At 43.9% G+C, this 19,623-nt stretch overlaps 1 protein-coding gene across 1 annotated transcript in view; it reads right to left on the bottom strand.

Moving 5' to 3' along the window:
- Nucleotides 1-255: 255 nt before the first annotated feature.
- Nucleotides 256-19,623, bottom strand: part of CTDSPL (CTD small phosphatase like) — a 67,227-nt gene continuing 47,859 nt past the window's right edge. Inside the window, exons 4-8 of the mRNA XM_081834530.1 lie at nucleotides 19,425-19,526; nucleotides 16,734-16,790; nucleotides 12,772-12,864; nucleotides 7,391-7,576; nucleotides 256-3,539 (exon numbers count right to left, since the gene is read on the bottom strand). Coding sequence (XP_081690656.1) covers nucleotides 3,414-3,539; nucleotides 7,391-7,576; nucleotides 12,772-12,864; nucleotides 16,734-16,790; nucleotides 19,425-19,526 — 564 coding nt within the window. The 3' untranslated portion in view covers nucleotides 256-3,413. The remainder of the gene's footprint in view (nucleotides 3,540-7,390; nucleotides 7,577-12,771; nucleotides 12,865-16,733; nucleotides 16,791-19,424; nucleotides 19,527-19,623) is intronic.

Genomic DNA, 19,623 nt, shown 5'->3' with positions numbered 1-19,623 from the left:
CCCCCCCCCCAAACTGAGGTTCCTCGAATTCCTGAGACATTTGGCAGAACGAGATCTTGGCTCACAGAACCTACCGATGCTACGACAAATGCATTCGCCCGTAAGGAGTCACATGGCTTTATAATAAACTGCTATTTATTTATTTATTTATTTCAAGAATTTAGCAGATTTTTTTAAATTTCCCAGAGTTATTTTCAGCATGTTTCAATAGAGTTGGGGGGGAGGAGGGTGGGGAGAGGAGAGAAACCAGAAAGAGAAGTTCCATTGTCTATTGCATGTGGATTCCACAATGTTACAAGACACTTTTAATATCGACATTCATTCACAGACATTTAAGGCAACTGGTTAAAGAGATAAAATCGACGATTTCCCCGCCCCCTTCCTTTTATAAAAAAGTGAACATCGAATGAAAATGGCCTGCGTTATGTACAAACAGATCACGTAAAACTTGTCAGAAGGTCACGTCGTGCTAGAAAGGGCGGGACAAAGGACAAGCGATGGTTGGAAGATCGCAGAGCTTCATGGGGGCAAGAATAACCACCTGCGGTTGACTTCTCCTTCGTTCCAACCATTCTCCGTCATCCCTGCCCTTGCTACAACCTGAATACTTCTCCCTGCAGACTCTACTTGAGGCTCAGGAGGCCAGAAGCACAGTGGAAAAATACTGCTCAGAGAACATACTTTGGCAGTAACAACCGCTTTTCATTATTCTGCATTCAAATACAAAAATTAAAGAACACTTTTGATTGAAGGTAAGCTTTAAATGGACTAGCCAGAATCCATACTTTTTTTAAAAAAAGAAAAGTCAAAATGAAAAAGAAAACAACCCCTAGGTTTTCTCTTACGTTGCCAGGTTTCCTGGCGGACAAAACATACGGTACTCAGTTAAATAACCTCTTGTGGGCAAGCAAGGTGTGGAAAGGTGGGCGGTAATTTTGGGACAAGTGGAATTGTAAGAGGCTCTGCGAACACCGTGCAAAATTGTACTATGGAGTGACAATTCTGTTTTCTGCTGTGCCTGTGATAACCTATTTCATGCCCATGGAGGCTGGCTTTTCTTACGTATAAATGTGTTAAAAGCTGCTTCTTCGATGTTTTTAGTGAAGGAGTGTAAATCCTATTTTTGGCTCCTACTGGCCATTGCCCAGGTAAAGGCAGGTAGAGACAAGCTGTTTCTGCACCTGATAGTTTACTGGGCTAAGCACCAAAGAGGGTTTTCCTCCCCTCCTTTTTCCTTTTGGACAATTCCTGTCCAGTATGGCTAATCTGAGCAACTATAGATTTCAAGTTGGTGCAAAGGGAAAAAAAGTGGCCTCAGATATTGATCGGGAAGGAAAAGAGCAGAGAGGCAAATCATCAAAATGGGATTGTGCTGCTGGGTTTGTCGTCTTTGGAGCTTCAAGTGGGGTGTGTGTGTGTGTGTGTGTGTGTGTGAGAGAGAGAGAGAGAGAGAGAGAGAAAGAGAGAGAGAGAGAGGAGAGTATGAAAGATAGAATCCTTTGCTATTAATAGTTATCTTTCTGTGGATAAGACTGACATGCTTTACATGAACAAATTAGGGGCAGGGGCAATAAAAAATGCAAAAAGCATAAAAGCCCAAGCTATGGAGAACACTTTGAGAGTCTTAACACAAATACTCCAATTTCAAACAATTGGGTAACTCCAACATGTACGTGATATAGGTAACCTCAGGGATGATAATCTGAAATCTCATCTAGCAACTGGGGAAAAGAAAATGAAATGAAATAGAGGAAGGTCGTGGTAAGCATAGAATTGTCATTTTTGTAATTCTCAAAGCAGGGGAAGTGAGTTTAAAAAAAAATCCCACAATGAAGCACATGAGAACACAACCCCAGGTTGAAAGAGTTTTGCAGGCCACGTTTGATTTAGCTAGGCCTATATAGCTCAGTCACTAGAGCATGAGACTCATAATTTCAGGGTGTGGGCCTCAACTTTGGGCAAAAGATTCCTACATTGCAAAAGATTGGACTAAACAATCCTCATGGTCCCTTCCAACTCCACAATTCTATGATTCCAGGATATATAATACTGTTTGATACACAAAGCTAGCACTTCATTTGTTGCCCATGTTTTGCAGCTTACAGAAAAAGGTTTTCAGTAGCACAGGCACAGTGGCGAAGAACAGTATAACAGCCAGGGTTCAGCTCTGTTTGGTGAACCTTCAATAGCAGCAGTTAAGAAAAACAAAATATACAGGGCACAAAAAAGGGGGGAGGAACTGTCTCCTACACACTGACACCCCATTGTGAAATGAATGGGAGTTGTGCTCTTGTGTGATCTCCTGCACTCCTTTCACTTGGGGGGGCTTGGGCCCACACTTCTTAACAGCTCAATTTGCATCTTTCGGTAAGGAAGGAATTCAAGCTTAATAAATAAACCCCCATTTGTCGTCAATGCTTATCGGTAGCTCACCGCTAACAGCATCTGAAACACCTGGCAGTTGTGCGTTAGCAAAGACAGTACAAGACCCTCTCTCTTTCCCCACCTCTTGAAGGTGCTGAAGAACTCCTTGCCACTGTGTGTTTATCCCATTCCGTTTTGTCGTATGCAGTCAAAAAATGCAGAGATACCCTAAGCTATGTGCAAAACATGACTCAAATTAGTAAGACAGCTGCGTCACCAACCTATATATAACCCAGATCACTTTCTCCTCGTATATATTCCTGAACCTTTTCAAACGTGACACAAGCGTAGCAAATGCAACCCCAATGTCACGATCTTGTAGGCAGGACCCTCCTCGCGGCCTCTTTCGATTTTTGCCTTCGTCTCCATATATTACAGTGCTCTATAAAAAGATTTCCAACTTTCTCTCTTCTTCTTAAAGCATTTAAACAATACAAGACTAAAAGATGCCTGGAAATACGCCTTAATACAAAAATGTCTCTTTTTTTAAAATCTGAAAACAACATTCAAAAAGGCACTTCATCATGGAAGAAAGACAAGTTCAGAGTCAGGTCAACTGCTCTTATAAGCAGGGCGGGGTGGGAAAAATGGTCTGCATAGCAGGAGGGTTTGGGTGGGGGGGGGGAAAGGGTCCAGTCGACTTGCTGAAACATCAAGCTTTCAATATATATATATTTTTGGCATGTTTTTAAGAAAAAAAGTGGATCCTGTAAATTGTGTCCATTTATGAAATTCATTAAAACAGTCCCCATTCAAAATGGCTTCTTTTTAATTTTCTTCCTCTCCAAGTAGTCTCGTCGCTTTGACGGCATCAATATTCCCATGATTTAAGTCGCATCGATTCATGATTGTCCTTCATGCACAGCAGGTTAAGAGGGAGATCGAGAGCATCGTGACTCTTGACAACTCGAGCTGCCTCTCTGAGGTGCTGCGCTGGGATTGGCTGTCCTGGAGCGGCTACGGTCAAGCAGAGGCGTGGCCTTGCAGGGCTACCTGTTGCAGAGTTTATGGAGCATAGTGTAGACTTCCTCCTCTTTGCTTAGTCCTTCGAAGAAAGGAATGAGGTCTAACAATTCCGTGTCTGTCATGTCATCAAACCACGACTGCACAGGCACCTGAAACAAACAAACAAACAAACAAACAAACAAACAAACAAACAGTGTCACATTAAACACGTTCATTGAAAACAAATCAGCTACCCTCATCCCCAAAGGAAGTGTCTTGCATGAAACTTTAATTCAAGGTATTTTATATATGGCATAAAGGTAAAGGTACCTCTGACCATTAGGTCCAGTCGTGACCGACTCTGGGGTTGCGTGCTCATCTCACTCTATAGGCTGAGGGAGCTGGCGTTTGTCCACAGACAGCTTCCGGGTCATGTGGCCAACATGACTAAGCCGCTTCTGGTGAACCAGAGCAGTGCACGAAAACACCATTTACCAATCACGCTGCAGCGGTATCTATTTATCTACTTGCACTTTAACGTGCTTTCGAACTGCTAGGTTGGCAGGAGCAGGGACCGAGCAACGGGGGCTCACCCTGTCGCGGGGATTCGAACCGCTGACCTTCTGATTGGCAAGCCCTAGGCTCTGTGGTTTAGACCACGGTGACACCCGCGTCCCATATACAGTGGTGCCTCGCAAGACGAAATTAATCCATTCCGCGAGTCTCTTCGTCTTGCGTTTTTTTTGTGAAGCACGGCTATTAGCGGTTTAGCAGCTAAGCGGCTATTAACGGCTTAGTGGCTATTAACGGCTTAGCAGCTTTAAGAAAAAGGAAAAAAACTCACAAGATGTTTCGTCTTGCGAAGCAAGCCCATAGGGAAATTCGTCTTGCAAAGCACCTCAAAAAACGGAAAACTCTTTCGTCTAGCGAGTTTTTCGTCTTGCGGGGCACCACTGTATGGCATAATGGTTAGAATAATTGTGCAGAGAATAAATTGGGTGCAAAATCCATCATAAAATGGGACTTAAACCAAAACACTACTTTAAGATGCCTGCTGAAATAATAAAAGTCTTTGTCATGTGCCTGAAACTCATCAAAATCTGTGTGCCAGTCTGTTTAATCTGAGTTGGAGGGGGTTCCACAGGCTTTTGGCCTGCAACACCGAACACATGTCCACTAGTAGTCATGAACTGTGTATCTGAGCCACGGGGTAGCTGGGTGGGGGGGACAGAGACCATCATCACAGACTCCCCAGACTCTATGGGATCAGGCAGGGATATATAATTCAGTGGGTAAAGAACTCTTACTGGCCACATCAGATTGCCATGTCAGCGACTGGTAGGACGCTGATGATTGTGCACCAGGGTAACAGGAGATGGCGTCTGACTCGGGCAGGGGGGGCAGAAGTTTGTGGGAACCTGTACCAGCCAGGAAGGAAGAATCATAGGCAGGGGAAGCTTCTGATCTGGAGGAAGAGGAGGAAGGGGCAGGCCAGGCTAGCGACGGGCCAGGTGCTTCCCCACCCTCCTCTGTAACACTCTTTCTCAGAAGCAGTAGAGAACTGAAGTGGGAAGAGCAGAAGCAGCTTCTGTTCCGGCATAGTCTCTGGCTACGTCAGGGGGAGGTACATAAACGGATGGAGGGGGAGTGGTCCCCAGTTGCTGCAACTGCTCCATAGAGCGCGGAGCTGGGAACAACTGTCTAGATGCTAGACAGGTGTGTGCAGGTCTCCAGAGCTGAGGAAGCAATGGTGTTATCGTTGACAATGAAGAGTTAAGTCTCTGCTGTGTGCACTCCTCTGGCTGCGAAGCACCCTTGGCAAATGCTGAGCCAAACTGGAGCACTGGATGAGTGCGCTGGCTCCCAAGGGAGAGATTGCAGTCGCTTTGCTGCTCCACAGGCATTATGGGACCATGTGGTGCAGCGGCAATGCTGAGGTTTGCAACAGGTCATGGTTAAGGAGAAGAGACCTGAAGAACCACGATCCCAGGTTCGGACAACCCACTAAGCCCCGTAGTAGTAAGCATCACTATTGCCCCACATCCATGGAGGAGCAAAGCGGCTGTGAGCTTTTCGCTGGCTTGTTTGTGCTGTCGCAGTAAGCTATACTCCTCTAACATGCAAACTTGGCCATTGCGAAACTGCATGCCAATACAAACTCGATTATCTCTGCTGCTTCTGCAGGTGGCTCTGTACTGCCAATTGTCTCCGACATATACAGATAACTGTAAGGTTGTGAAAAGCTGTTGTCCTCCCTCTCCCTCTCTGTCACTTTCAGAGTTCATTCACAGCTCCACAAAAACAAACATTTGGTATCGTTCAGATTCCCCCCCCCCCCCGTTGAACATTTGGTACCTTATGTAAGATAATGTCTAGCTGCTCTAAAATTAAACAAGCAATGAAGAATTTGAAAATACCAGCTTTCAAATGGTCTCGAAGAGCTGAACAGTTGGAAGAGTAAAAAACCTGTAATATTATTAAGAACTGTATGCATGTTCCTTGGGCTCTCAAGCTTTCCCCAATTGTAAGGGGGTGAGTAAACAGGAGCCGCTAAAATCCAGGTGCCTAGTTGCCATCAGGCTAAAAAACACACCAAAAAAGGGCTCGGCAGCTCTGAAATAGGCTGCTGAAAAGAGCCACAGCTTCTTCTCCTGCCCCCTCTTCCCATTCCCATTCATTTCTAGGATTCCTTAAACTATGGCAGAACTTTGGAGCAACTTAATTATAGTGTGAGGTAGCAGAAAATAATAAAAGAATGTGGCCACGATCCTCTGCATAAGCAAGGCAGAGAACACAAGGAGAGGAGAATGCTCAACGAGAGAAGGATCCTCTCTCCTTACTGGTACACCGTGGAGTAACAATCCTTGTATCCTTGATTTAAATTCGCCACAAACTCATGCAGATCGTGGTCTGGATATCTGGGATTAGTGAGGAGACGGCTGCTCTCCCCGCAAGCCCTCTGGGAGCCACATGCCAGGGGTGGGTGTAGCCAAAAGTGGGTGCGGCCACCCCAAATACGCAGGCCTCTCAAATCTGTGCGGATCAACTGATGACTGTTGATGGGGTTGTCACCCCTTTTCCACTCAAAAGAAAATGGGGAGAGTGTTGCTGTGCTCAGGCCCTGTTTTGGGGTTTCCTACACAGCATCTAGTTGGCTACGGAGAGAAGAGGATGCTGGACTAGGTATTCCTTTGACCTGACACAGTGGGCCCTTCTTTTGTTCTTATGCATCCCCACTGGGGCACTGGGTTTTGTTCTTCCCAGCACTATTAAATTATAAAATTTCATTTTGTTTTCATTACCAAAATCAATTGGCCTAAAATGATCCCAGTGCTTTATATGTACAGGGTACTCTCTCTCTCTCTCTGTACACACACACACACACACACACACACACACACACACCACACACACACACCACACACACACACACCAGGTTGTCTGCACTGAAGATCCAGGAAAAAGAAAACAAAAAACCCACTTTCCTGGTCAACACCATGGCATCTTTCAAGCAAGCTCAGAAACAGAATGCAATGAGTTTCTGACACAAACAAAAGAGTTGCCCCTCTCTTGCCTCTTAACACCTAAGCCAGGGGTCAGCAAACTTTATCAGCAGGGGGCCAGTCCACCATCCCTCAGACCTTGTGGAGGGCCGGACTATATATATTTTTTGTTGGGGGGGGGAATGAACGAATTCCTATGCCCCACAAATAACCCAGAGATGCATTTTAAATAAAAGGACACATTCTACTCATGTAAAAACATGCTGATTCCTGCACCGTCTGCGGGCTGGATTGAGAAGGCGATTGGGCCAGATCCGGCCCCCGGGCCTTAGTTTGCCTACCCATGACCCAAGCATTTTGTAGCATTTGCTCCTCAGGCGTTGATGCTGCTGCCCTGCTCCATTTTACAGTAGCGAGAACAAGCACTTGTGCATCTTAGCAAGCAGCAAATGCCGGAATAAACAAACCCAGAGACAAAAGAATTGACTCCCGTCTATTGCAAAAGTGCTAGTACTTACTGCATTTTCAGGGTGGAAGATGTAAGACGCAGGGGAGTTGTCCACTATAATAACTTTGCTCAGCTCCCGCCCAAGCCGGCTTAGATCCTTCACGTAATTCCCTCTGTGGAAAACGCAGGATTCTCTGAAGAGCCGAGCTCTGAAGACGCCCCAGCGATCCAGCAAGTCGGCCACGGGGTCTGCATACTTTGATTAAAGGAAGGAAGCGGGAGAAGAGGAGGACACACGGTGAAGACACATGTAACCCTGGGAAAATCAAGCATCTCTTTTCGACGTAGATGTTGAATGAGCCAAAAGGAAGAAGAGGAGACATGGCTTTGATGAGACTCTTGTCAGATGCCTGCGACATGAAGGTGCAACAGGAATGGGGAGCACTCCTGACCCTCCCTCTTTGTGGTGCTCTGCACATGAGCCAAGCACCTTCCTCCAGAGTAAACATTCACAAAAGGTGCTGTGGATATCCTTTAATACAGTGACCTTCCCTCAACAGAAGGACGAGTGACTGCCCCAATCTTTCAACACACACACACACACACACACACACACACACACACACACACACACCTTTGTTCTATGTGTTAACAATCATTTAATATACTTTTTATGTCTCAACACAGTCAGGGCAGTCAAAGGCAAGGTGCACACAGCATCTGCGACAGGCAAGTTATTTAAAAATTTACTTCTGAGAGATAGTATACGGTAGGCCCATTTAAAAACATCCCTAAGGGCCATGTTAGATTACGAAAGAGGCTCTGAGGCGAACGAAAACACTCCCGACTCCATCCTTAAGGCTAAAGTTCACCAAATGGCTTTGTCAAAGGATTCCCACAGGGGAATACAGAGGGAAATAAGCTGCACAAATTGAAAGTGGGCCGAGGATCTTTCAGGAGAACCGTGAAGAAGAAGGACAGAGGATTTGCCCGCATGCTTTTCTCTAGTGAAATGGCAGGGCGGAATAGCCAAGAGCTGCCCATGCAGCCTCCCTGGATGTTAAGATTGGCTGAGGGAGCCCTATTGGTTGTTCCACTGCCCTCAGAAGCTCGGAGGTGGGGCCTGATCCAGGAAGAGGCCATTCTCTGCTTTAACCCCTGCAGAGATGTGTAAGCTATCTTCAATACACAGCTTTGGGCAATTGCTGAAGACACACCTCTGTATCTTGGCTTCTGACACCTTAGAGGCATGTTTTTATGACCCACCTGATTCCTGGGATTGCAAATTGTTTCAAACCATTTTTAACAGTATACCTGAAGGAGCCTGGTATACCTGAAGGAGCGTCTCCATCCCCCATCGTTCTGCCCGGATGCTGATGTCCAGCGCCGAGGGCCTTCTGGCGGTTCCCTCACTGCGAGAAGCAAGGCTACAGGGAACCAGGCAGAGGGCCTTCTCGGTGGTGGCACCCGCCCTGTGGAACGCCCTCCCATCAGATGTCAAAGAGATAAACAACTACCTGACATTCAGAAGACATCTGAAGGCAGCCCTGTTCAGGGAAGTTTTTAATGTGTGACATTTTAACGTATTTTTAATCTTTGTTGGAAGCCGCCAAGGGTGGCTGGGGAGACCCAGCCAGATGGGCGGGGTACAAATAATAAATTATTATTATTATTATTATTATTATTATTATTAGTCATATCCTGCCCTGGGACCTTTGGTAAACAATGATGCTGGTGAAGATGATGTTCTCTTGATTCCAGGTTGCTCCTGGTTAAAAGGGCCTCAGGGAGAATATATCTGTCTTTTGAGAGCCACTGCTGGTTCACTGAGAAGAGGGCTATTGATGGCTACTATAGCCATGATGGCTATGCTCTGCTTCCACAGTTAGAGGCAGCCAATGCTTCTGAATAGCACTTGCTGGAAATCACAGGAGGGGAAAGGGCTCTTGCTTGTGGGTTTCTCAAAGGCAGCTGGTTGGCCACGGTGAGAACATGATGCTGGACCAGGTGGGCCATTGCCGTGATCCAGCAGTGCCCTTCCTGTGGCCTTATGTTCAGAAGAGACCATATTGACCCAGATAGTCCGACTCAGTGGAAAAGCAGCTCATCTCTTTTATGTAACTGCACATTAAATTTGCAGTAGCCCAGCAGGATTCAACAGCTGCACTGCTCAGTTTCTAAAACAGCCGTGAAGCATGAAGGTGTGGTGGGGAGCTGCTATTTTCAAGGAAAGCAAGCCTACCCCCCCCGATCTTCTGGAACAACTTTCACTGGGTGTTGGGATCCTGGCCACCGACTCTCTCTTCTCAGCTAAAATGCTGCCCAACAAGTGTAGCAAATTATTCGACAAACATAGTCACAGGGTTAAGTACAGCCACGATATCCGTTCTAAGCTACTTCGTACCAAGTCTGGTTCCAAAGACAAAGGCGAGAGAAGCCAACTTGGCCTAGGGATCCTGGTGTGGCTTCTCCAAGGCGCCATATGCAGAAGTTGGTGGCATTAGCAGGAAATGGACCCTCAAAAAGTTCACAGGAAGAGGTGGGGAAAAGTCATTACACAGATATCAAATATACTTTGCGCTACCGGTGCATGAAGGAGTAGAGTCTTATTGTGCACTTCCTTAAAATGTACTTTACCACATGGGGATACGGACTAGGGCTGAGACAGGCCAAAATTAAAAAAAACGCACTGCAAACCATACACTCAACTTTTATATCATCTCTCAAACAAACCTCGCAGGGTTGTTGTGAGGATAAAATATGGAGGTGGAAAAGGGGGAACCATTTATACTATTTTGAGCTCTTTGGAGGAAAGGTGGGATATAAATGTAATTATTTATTTTTTTTAAAAAAAGGAAAACTCCTATTTTGTTTCATTATGTGGAATTTCAGAAACAGGAACCTGGAGGCTCTGGTGATTTTGAGTGGAAAGTATGAATTTGTCCCTATTTTGGTCCAGCACAAGAGACAACCCAGAAACTTCTGAAAGTACATTGATGAAGTCTGTTTGAACATTACTAGGAGTGATGGAGATGGTCAAAGCTGCCTAAGTGATGAAGGAAGGAAGGAGTCCATGTGCTTTTGTCAGAGTCCTGGGTTCAAGGTTCTTGGGTGAGAGCAGAGGCTCTCTTGTAGCAATGACAGTTCATAGCTAATCTGAACTGTACGTCGGATGTGCACCACTGGACTCAGATTGATGTGGCACCAAGAGGAGAGAAAGCTTGGGACTTTCCAAACAACTCATAATCACTGTAGGGAGAATATATGTTAGTGATTATAGTATGCTATAACTGACTATAAATACTATAAATATTCTATTTACAGTCCCCTAACTAGTTATAGGACAAAGCAGGCAACAAAATTCAAGTAACAGGAAATCACATTAGCAATGTAGGCAGATTGTTAACTAACAAGCAGCCTCCATTGTATTACAATGTGAGAGACCTTCTCAGAAAGAGTCCAACAAGATCTTCAGATCTTTTTAGAAAAACCCCCAATGCAAAGGCAAAAGCATACTTCATCAGTCCAAAGTCTACAAATTACTGAAAAGCAACAATCTAATTTGAGGCTAAGAGTTGTGTAGAATGCACAACTAACACCAGGCCCACAAAATTCACGCTCCGTAGAACTGGAAGTTCACATCCAAACAATATATTTAGAGCACTCCTATACCATTTTAACCGTCATGGATTCTTCCAAATAATGTTGGGAACTATAGTTTGCTAAGAGCGGTGGGAATTGTAGTTCTGGGAAGGTTCTCCTACTAACTCTCAGCACCTTTAACAAGTGCAGGTGCCAAGGTTATTTGGGGGGAGTGTTAGAGCGGCGTAAGAGTGCTTTAAATGTGGTGTGGATGTGATCCAAGTCTCGACTATCATCTCCTAAGCTACAGAAACTGCCTCTATCTTCTGAACAGGAAAAAGAATTAATAGGCAAGCTTGAGGATGCTGTGGCGACTTCACCCCCAAGCACTCACTGCAATGTATGCAAAAGTTTACTGGAGGGTAGGGTATGGGGAGGAATTAAGCCAATCCTGATTTCTCACACCCCAAATGCTGGGGTGCACACCCCTCCCCCAACCATGTTTCTATGCATATGCTAAAAACGAATGGCAGGTATATCAACCCTGGCTATATTGACTTGAATAAAAGATTCATTTCATAGCAAGTTTAATTGAAGCACTTGAAGGCTGTAGCCAAGAAAAGTGATTGTCAAAAGACAAGCAGGGGAAGAATTGAGCTTGAGCTTTCTGCAGGCAAGTGCCCAACAAAATGAGCTTGCCTGAAGCCAAGAGCAAAAAAGGCTGCTTTGCAGGAGCAGTACATGTGCTCCCCAAGTCCTTGTTGCAAACAAGACGCTCTTCTCCAATGACCAGAGAAGCACACTGCCAATGCGTGGAAAGCCTCTTCCAATTATCTGCTAACCGAGGCAACGTAGTTGGCCCCCGCTTCCCCATTTATCCAATACGGTGGGAGTTTGCAAAAGTTTGACTTTGTTTTCTACAGGAACGTGCTGCTATCGCCACTACAGACATCACTGGCAAACATCACGGTTGCTAGAGACGGCTAAGTCTACTGCAGAGCTTGTGCTCTATGCACTAGCATTTCTACAACTACTCCAAAGTGCACACAAAATATCAAATTATCCCTGGTTCCCCCTGCCACAAACCCACCAATGCAAATATCACCATCAAGCTTTGCAAGCACTTATACGTTATAAATGCTCCTTGGTAAGGTGTGCTCTGTATTCTTTAATCAGCCGGAGCCCCGACTATTCGTTGCCTGTACGGGTACTGCATTAGAGCCCGGTACACTTTATTTGTGTGCAGCTTTAGGAATACTACGTTATGTAATAAGCTATTTATTCCCATTCTCCTCCCCACCCCTCCCCACCCTCCATAGCCATGGCAACTATATATCTATAAAAAAGGCCTTTCATATTGCCATCATGAGCAATACATGGAGGCTACATTATGAGACAAGCCCATATGTGATATTGTTACCATGGGAACACTTACCCACACACTAGCAGACAAAAGTACACGCTGCCAAATAAAGCAAGGAGGGGAGAAAGGGGGGAAGATTAAGACAATTATTTTCTCTTCAATGGGAAAGAAAGCCCAATATATATATATATATATATTAAAGTCCTCGAAGGGGACTTCAGGCATCATGAAGGATCAAGAGAGAGAGAGAGAGATGTCTGCCTACGTTGGGCAGACCCAGCTGAACTGCTCTGGGTTCAGGTTTAGAAAGACGCTTGTTCGGTGACTCTTCTGAAGCAGTTCGCCCCGTAATTCTGAGGGGCGACTCTCAAGAGAAGCGGCTCTTATTTATTAAGTGGCAAAGGTTTTCCAGCTGTTCTGAAAGTTTGCTCCAGCCAGTTTCTGAGGTACATGGAAGGAGGTAAAATATACCAAGGCACACAAAGAGGCACTGACACACGACTTACCTTTGCTAGACTGGCTGTGAATAGCACACATTCAAAGAGTTCTCCCATCCTCTGGAGGAACTCGTCCACGTGTGGTCGCTTTAATACATAAACCTGGAAGGACGCAGGGAGGAGGGGAGGGTGGGAAAAGAAGAGAGGTTGAGACTCTGGTGGAAACACACTGCGGAGATTAAATCAGCAGAGAAGAGATGTTGATGGGCCCTATTATTACTCGCTGCACAAAAGGCGACAGGTAAAGCAAGCTTGCAAGGTGGGTAACTGGAGTAGAAAATTGACAGTGGCATGGAAAGCAAGGCAGCTGCGGTTGTTCTTTATTTTTCTCCATTTGCAAACAATCAGTTTTTAAACTGAACCAAATAAAAGAGCTGTCTTTCTAAGCCAAGGAAACTGCAATACATCTGGGACATTTAGTGCTTTCAAGGAACATCTGCTTGAAACGGTGTTACATCTGCACACTGAAAAATGAGCATCACAATAATACAGCACATGTTCTCCCCCCCCCCTCCCCATGTTTAATGCAACGTTGGATCCTTGATGGTGAAGCAGATAAACATAGCAAAGTTGCCCTTGGTACCCAGTATATCTGGTTGTTGGTCTTCTTGCTGTTAAGAGTTGGGAGAAGACGCGTGGACTCGAACCTCTCAGCATTGCCTTCACTGTGTTGTGGCTACTTCCCAGTGCAAGTAATCAAGGATAGGCCATTTAGAATGCACACAGCCTATCCTGGATTACTTGAACCAGGTCACAGCCTCTTCTGGAAAGATCATTCAAGGAGCACTGCCCTTCAGGGAATGAAAGTCATCACATACTGAAGTCATGCACACAGCTTTCAAATGACACGTTCCTTGTTCTTCTTATTTCCCTCTCGCTATTATTGTGGTTAAAAAAACAAAAACCAGAATCCTTAGCTCAAAAGAAGACTACTACTGTTAAAAACAAAGCCCCAAATCATAGCTATGTTGCTAGATGTTCTACATTTTGTTTGAGCTCCCCACCCTGATCGTCCTGGACAGAGGATAGAGAATGACTTCTGTGTTCGAGAAAATGCAGCTCTCTCCAATCATTATTTAGTGGTACAACGGTTTATATTGTGAAATGCAATTTAACTCATCGCAAACACCCTTCAAATCAGAACTTCATAACTGGAAAAAAACCCAACCCTTTTCAAACAGCAGCGATTCTCTGCGCAAAGAAAGGAGGCCTTGGATGTTTCTTAAGACACATTTTAATGCACTCCTCAGTCCTTCTCAGTGCTAATGTAGGTAGGCCTGCTGGGCAGCGACACAGCACTCTGAAGGCAGAAAGCAGTGCCAAGTGGTCATGGGACTGGAATAGAAATTTACTGAGCAACTGCAGAAGATGCTTTGTTATTCAGATGGGCAAATACTGTAGGCAGCACCTGCAAAACTGCTGAAGGACCACCCTGTCTGTAGTGGAGGACAATAAAGGATCGTGATCATCTTGTTCTCTTTTTTGGGAGGGGGCGGGGAAGAGAGAAAATTGTCCCACATTAAAAAAAAGATTCTTGCTCTATTCTGGCAATTTACAATTCTAACCCATAAGTTTTACACTTCTTATCTTTGGAAAGCACTACCTTGGCACGTGAGGCTGATTAGGCAGAGAGAACTGATAAATAAAGATTGGAATTTGTGGGTGGCAAGTGACCCAGGTCCTGTTACAACAACAAATATATATTAGTTTTAAATCTGTTTAACTGTCATGCCTTGCCCCATACTATCATGGGAATGAAGGATCAGATGGTTAAGAGAACTTCAGGTCTCCTCACAGAGCAGCCATTCCCAGGGCTCCTTTGGATAAAAGAATGAATGTCCACCCCTTTTAAGTCTGTAGCGAGAGAACTGGTTCCCTGCACTGCTTTGGGAGAAAGGGCAAATTTCATAAATACAACTGACTAAATGAATGGTGTGGATACATATTGGAAAAACATTTTTATCCTGCTGAACAACAAAATGTGTTTATAAAATATAACAGTTTCCAATAAAACCAATTTAAACAAGAATGTAACAAGCAAGCCATCTTAGTTGAAGTTTTCCTCCTGGCTTTTCTCTGGGCAACACGTTCATAATAAAAAATTGTTCACGCCACACTGAATTTTGTTATCGACAAGAAATACATTGCGATGGTAAAACAAAAAGAAACAACTTCCAGCAGTGCTTGATTTGTAACATAACAACACAACTACTTTAGAATATGATCATGGGACATCCAGAAAGAAGAAAACAGTGCAGCTTCATAAGAACACGAATCATTCCCAAATAATTAGAAACGAGCCTCTTATATATGTACCTTAAGTATGTATACAAACTCAATGAGAGGGGCAAGCTTGCATTTTGCTGGGTAATCTCGTTTATATTAGGTCTAATTGGAGACAAACACAGTCTTATATCCTCATCAACACAAAGAAGCCTTTCTATTTTCTGATATTTCATATTTGTCAGAGTTGAAAATCCCTGCTCCATATCTATCCACAATCTGCAAATTATATATATATATGCGCTATACTACACTGAAATGTTTGTTTATTTGATTGTCTTTGAATCTTCTCACACTTGCCATCCTCTCCTGCCACACTCTTTGAGAACCATGGCCGTACCTTAACCCATTCTATTTAGGTGGATACATTAGAGAAACCAGTTTTATCAACTAGATGGGGAAAAGGCAGAAGTTTTCTAGTCAAGTGAATCAGTTATGTGAAAAAGTCTGTGTTCAAAGTTCTTAACGAGATCATGCAGCAACAATGTGCTCTGAGTGCGCACGAACAATTTGTTACCGATTGGGCAATCTTTTCTTGCCTACCCTTTCACCTTGTATATACACACACAAGATCCCCTTTCCTCTGCAATTCTAGTGATAACTTACATATTCTAGTTAACAGTTCAGCCATTTCAAATCCGAGAGCAAAGACTTTCAAGTGAATGCCATCTGGCCCTAGTGACATGCTATTTTTAATGTGTCAATTAGTTCTCAAACTCCATCCTTTCATAATCTGACACCTTTCTTTAGATGCCCAACTGGTGGGGAAGAACTCCAGGGTGAATACATATCCATTCTTTTCTTTTAATTTGACAATGTTTTTCTTTACATAGGCATTCAGTGATTGGCTTTTTAATGGAACAGGAGAGGAAAATCACAACATGTAGCCACACACACAAAAACTTATTTGACAATGGGTCTAGTTTCTATACACACTTTTACAATGTCCTCAATAATATGTACTGATGAGCATATTCTGGTGTCTTGTTAACACCAATACATAATAAAAAATACTCCAGTTCCAGTTGTCAAACTGCCTGTCTTCCTTTACTATGTTACTCAAGTGTTATCATTTGGGCCACTTCTCAAACCCCTGTCATCCAACCACCTAGTTTTGGAGCATTTATTTTTCTCCAGTTATAGTTGCAGTTAAAAGATGTTCCATCATTTCCTGGTCTTTTGAGACAAGGGGACCTTTTATATGATTTTCTATCCTGACAGGACAGCTACAGTGGTACCTTGGTTTAAGAACAGCTTAGTTTATGAACAACTTGGATTAAGAATGCTGCAAACCTGGAAGTAGGTGTTTTGGTTTGTGAACTTTGCCTTGGAAGCAGAACACGTTCCACTTCCTGTTGAATGTGTTCCATTTGTAAATAGAGTCCCCTGCTGTTATGGGAAAGCACACCTTGGTTTAAGAATGCTTTGGTTTAAGAACGGATTTCCGGAATGGATTAAGTTCGTAAACCAAGGTACACTGTATTTCCTTCCCCTTCCTGAGGCCAGGTTTACTCTGTGGGATCACTATGTGTCTCCTGATGATGGGAAAGGACTTCTGAAATTCTCAAAAGTAACATAAAGAGGGAAAGACAATGTCCAGCAATAGCTACCCAGACATGAAAAGCTGCATGGGAATACCAGCACACCCAAAACCAGTGAAATTGTGAATAGAAAACAGCAAAGCTCACCTGATGTATAGTTCCATCAATTTCAACGGGAACAATGAAATCTGCATTGCTAATTGGCTAGGGGGGTAAAAGTGAAAATAAAATCAGTTTGAGAAAACATGAACAGTCTGTACTATCGTAAGCTCCCCAAACATGCTCCAGGGAAACATACTGGGAGTGACAGCACAGCTCCTGTCGAAGCCTGCAAAATCTTGACGACAACCGGCACAGAAAACTCCTTCGGAACAACTGCCAAAGAGCTGGAAAATTATCCTGTTCACATATTTACACACAAACCCAAATCTATTGCACAAACACATTTGCGCTTTCAGCTTTTGCAATATAGAAACAATGGGTGTCAGAGGATGCTTTCATTCATGTGCTCATACAGGCAGCGGGGAGGGGAGGGGAGCTTGCTTGGCTTCCACAAACAGAGCCAGCAGGTAGAGCAGGCAGCAGATCTTCCTCTCAAGCAGGCCTGCTTTTGAGAAAAGGGCTTCAGCCTGCTGCGTGAAGGGGCAGGGTGGGAAACCTTCCCTTCGTCTGAGCAAAACTGAGAATGGCCCCCTGCAGCAAGGATGGAAGAAGGCATCATTTTCTGTTCCGCTTTGTATTCATGACATGCGGCGCCGTCCCCCTTCCGCTGCAGTTCACCTTCCACCAAAAACTAAGTTACTTGCCTGCTGCGTTGAAACTATGTAACTTATTACATAAATTATGATTCGTTATGCTGTTCTACCCCATTCATTTCAACGCAAAGGAAACAGAATGCAAACAGAATGGTAGAACGTAATCATTTGTGGACTGAAAGTAATAATAATAATAATAATAATAATAATAATAATAATAATAATAATAATTTTTTATTTATATCCCGCCCTCCCCAGCCGAAGCCGGGCTCAGGGTGGAACACTGATCTTATCCACTGGATTGATTTCCATTCAGGACATAGCACGAACAAAGCAAAAATTGTCATTTTTCACCCCTGCTTCCATTTTTCCTGGATTTCTCTGACATCCGTGTTCACAGATCAGTTAGTGGGGAAAGTAGCAGCCTTGGTTAATGTTGGTTAATAATGCAGAGGAACTCTTTCCAAAAGGGGGAAAGAAGCAGGAATTTCAGTCCTAACAACTAACACCACCAGGAGGAAGAGAGGACCGCACCAGCTTTTCCTGGGCCATGTGTTAAGAAAATAAGTTGGCTTTCCCTTTACCAAGGACTCAGAACATGTTGCAAACATTTTGAAAGGAGGTGTGTCCATGTTTAATGGGCAAAGGCTATGCATTTTCAGGCCTGATCTACAAATAGCAACAAAATTAGGTATACTGCTCCATTTCAGATTGCATGTGGGAGAATCCTATTTTTGAATGCTTTCCTACTTTTTTAAAAAAAAGATCACTGCAAATAAGACCCTAGCAGATGTGGGAGAAATTTATTCCACCATGTACCCAGCTGTGGGGAGTGTTTTGTTTTTTTTAACATAGAGGATCATTCAGAAGTGCTATTCCCCCACCTAAATTATAATGTGGCAGCCTTTTTAAATGACTGTCAAAAATGTTATACCAAGGTGGCTTGCTCTCCCAAAAGCATGTCATATGACCTCTTGCTGGATGGCAACCATGCTGTTTATTGTAACACTGGTGACAAACTGTTGTTTACCTCATCTTCAAAGTATTAAAGCAAGGTACAAAAGAGACAGGCTGAATTTAGAGGATGTGAGATAATCGCACTAGCTCCTGGAAACAATGATTGGCTGCCAAGCTAAGGCAAAATTTATGGAGGCTGTTTTACTGAGCATACGTTTTTGTGGGCAACAGGCAACTTCAACATATGCATGAGGTGAAACGAACTAATAAGGTGGTCACTTTGTGCACACACACAAAGTCTGAGTCTAGGAGACGATGAGAGAGTTAAGATGGGGACAGAGGTGTATAATCTATTTGCTGAAGTACATGCACAAAATAAAGCAGTTAGCATCATGAGTACTTAAACACAGTGCCTGTTCAAAATGGGAGACTTAAACGAAAATTGAAATACTGGAACACACACCTATATCTATTTTCGAGACCCCCAGGGATTTGTTAATAGTTAAAGCCTCCATTATGAAGCTTCTCATTCCACTATCCTGCACAGCAGCCCTTTTATCAGACAGAATATCTAGGAAACAAAGTCTTGGTGCCATCATAAAATGCCAGGTATGGATGGCCGCTAGGTCGAGAGACAAAACATGGGTCAGGGCAAACCTCGTTCCTATGCCAGCACTCCTGGAAACGGCTGCAGTGCTAGCTGAGGAACATTCAACTCTTCTCTGCCTTACAAAGGAATGCAGTGTTTCTTTACAGAAGTTTTCCCTTACTGGAAAGCCTACAGGCTTCACATGCGTATTCTCACTGGATTCTCATCACTTGGAGCTCATTGTGTGAGGTGGCTTCACTGAAAGGCACCAAGTTCTGAGGCTATGTGGAAGCTCTCTCTCTGCCATGGTTAGTCATACATCTAAATCATCACTAAATGCTATAAGACATGTGCTCCCTTTTTCCAAAACAGATGCATCCAGCATTGGATCCCAACACTTAATATTTCAACTATTGTGGGGTGGGGACAGGTAGGAGTAGGTTCCATTGTAGGACTTGTGTGTGTTTCTTCAGACAGCTATGGCCTATAACATGCATCTACCAGCCTATCACAAAGGATACTATATAGCATACATACCTTAAATGAACTGTGCACCAGTGTTTCATCTAGATCAATGACCACACATTTCTTTCCATAATCAGATATTGTCATTTCTGGCAGGAGGTATTTAGCTGGTGGCTGAATGGAAGACACAGGAAGACCAAGCACTATTAGAAACATATCCCCAGAGAAGTTATTACAGTAGTAATTAGCACTGATGAGTAACACGGACATG

The sequence above is a fragment of the Podarcis erhardii genome (assembly GCF_964252035.2).
Source record: "Podarcis erhardii genome assembly, chromosome: 12".
In the NCBI taxonomy this organism is placed as follows: domain Eukaryota; kingdom Metazoa; phylum Chordata; class Lepidosauria; order Squamata; family Lacertidae; genus Podarcis; species Podarcis erhardii.
The sequence above is the reverse complement of the archived record's forward strand: the minus strand, read 5'-3'. Positions and strand labels throughout refer to the sequence as shown.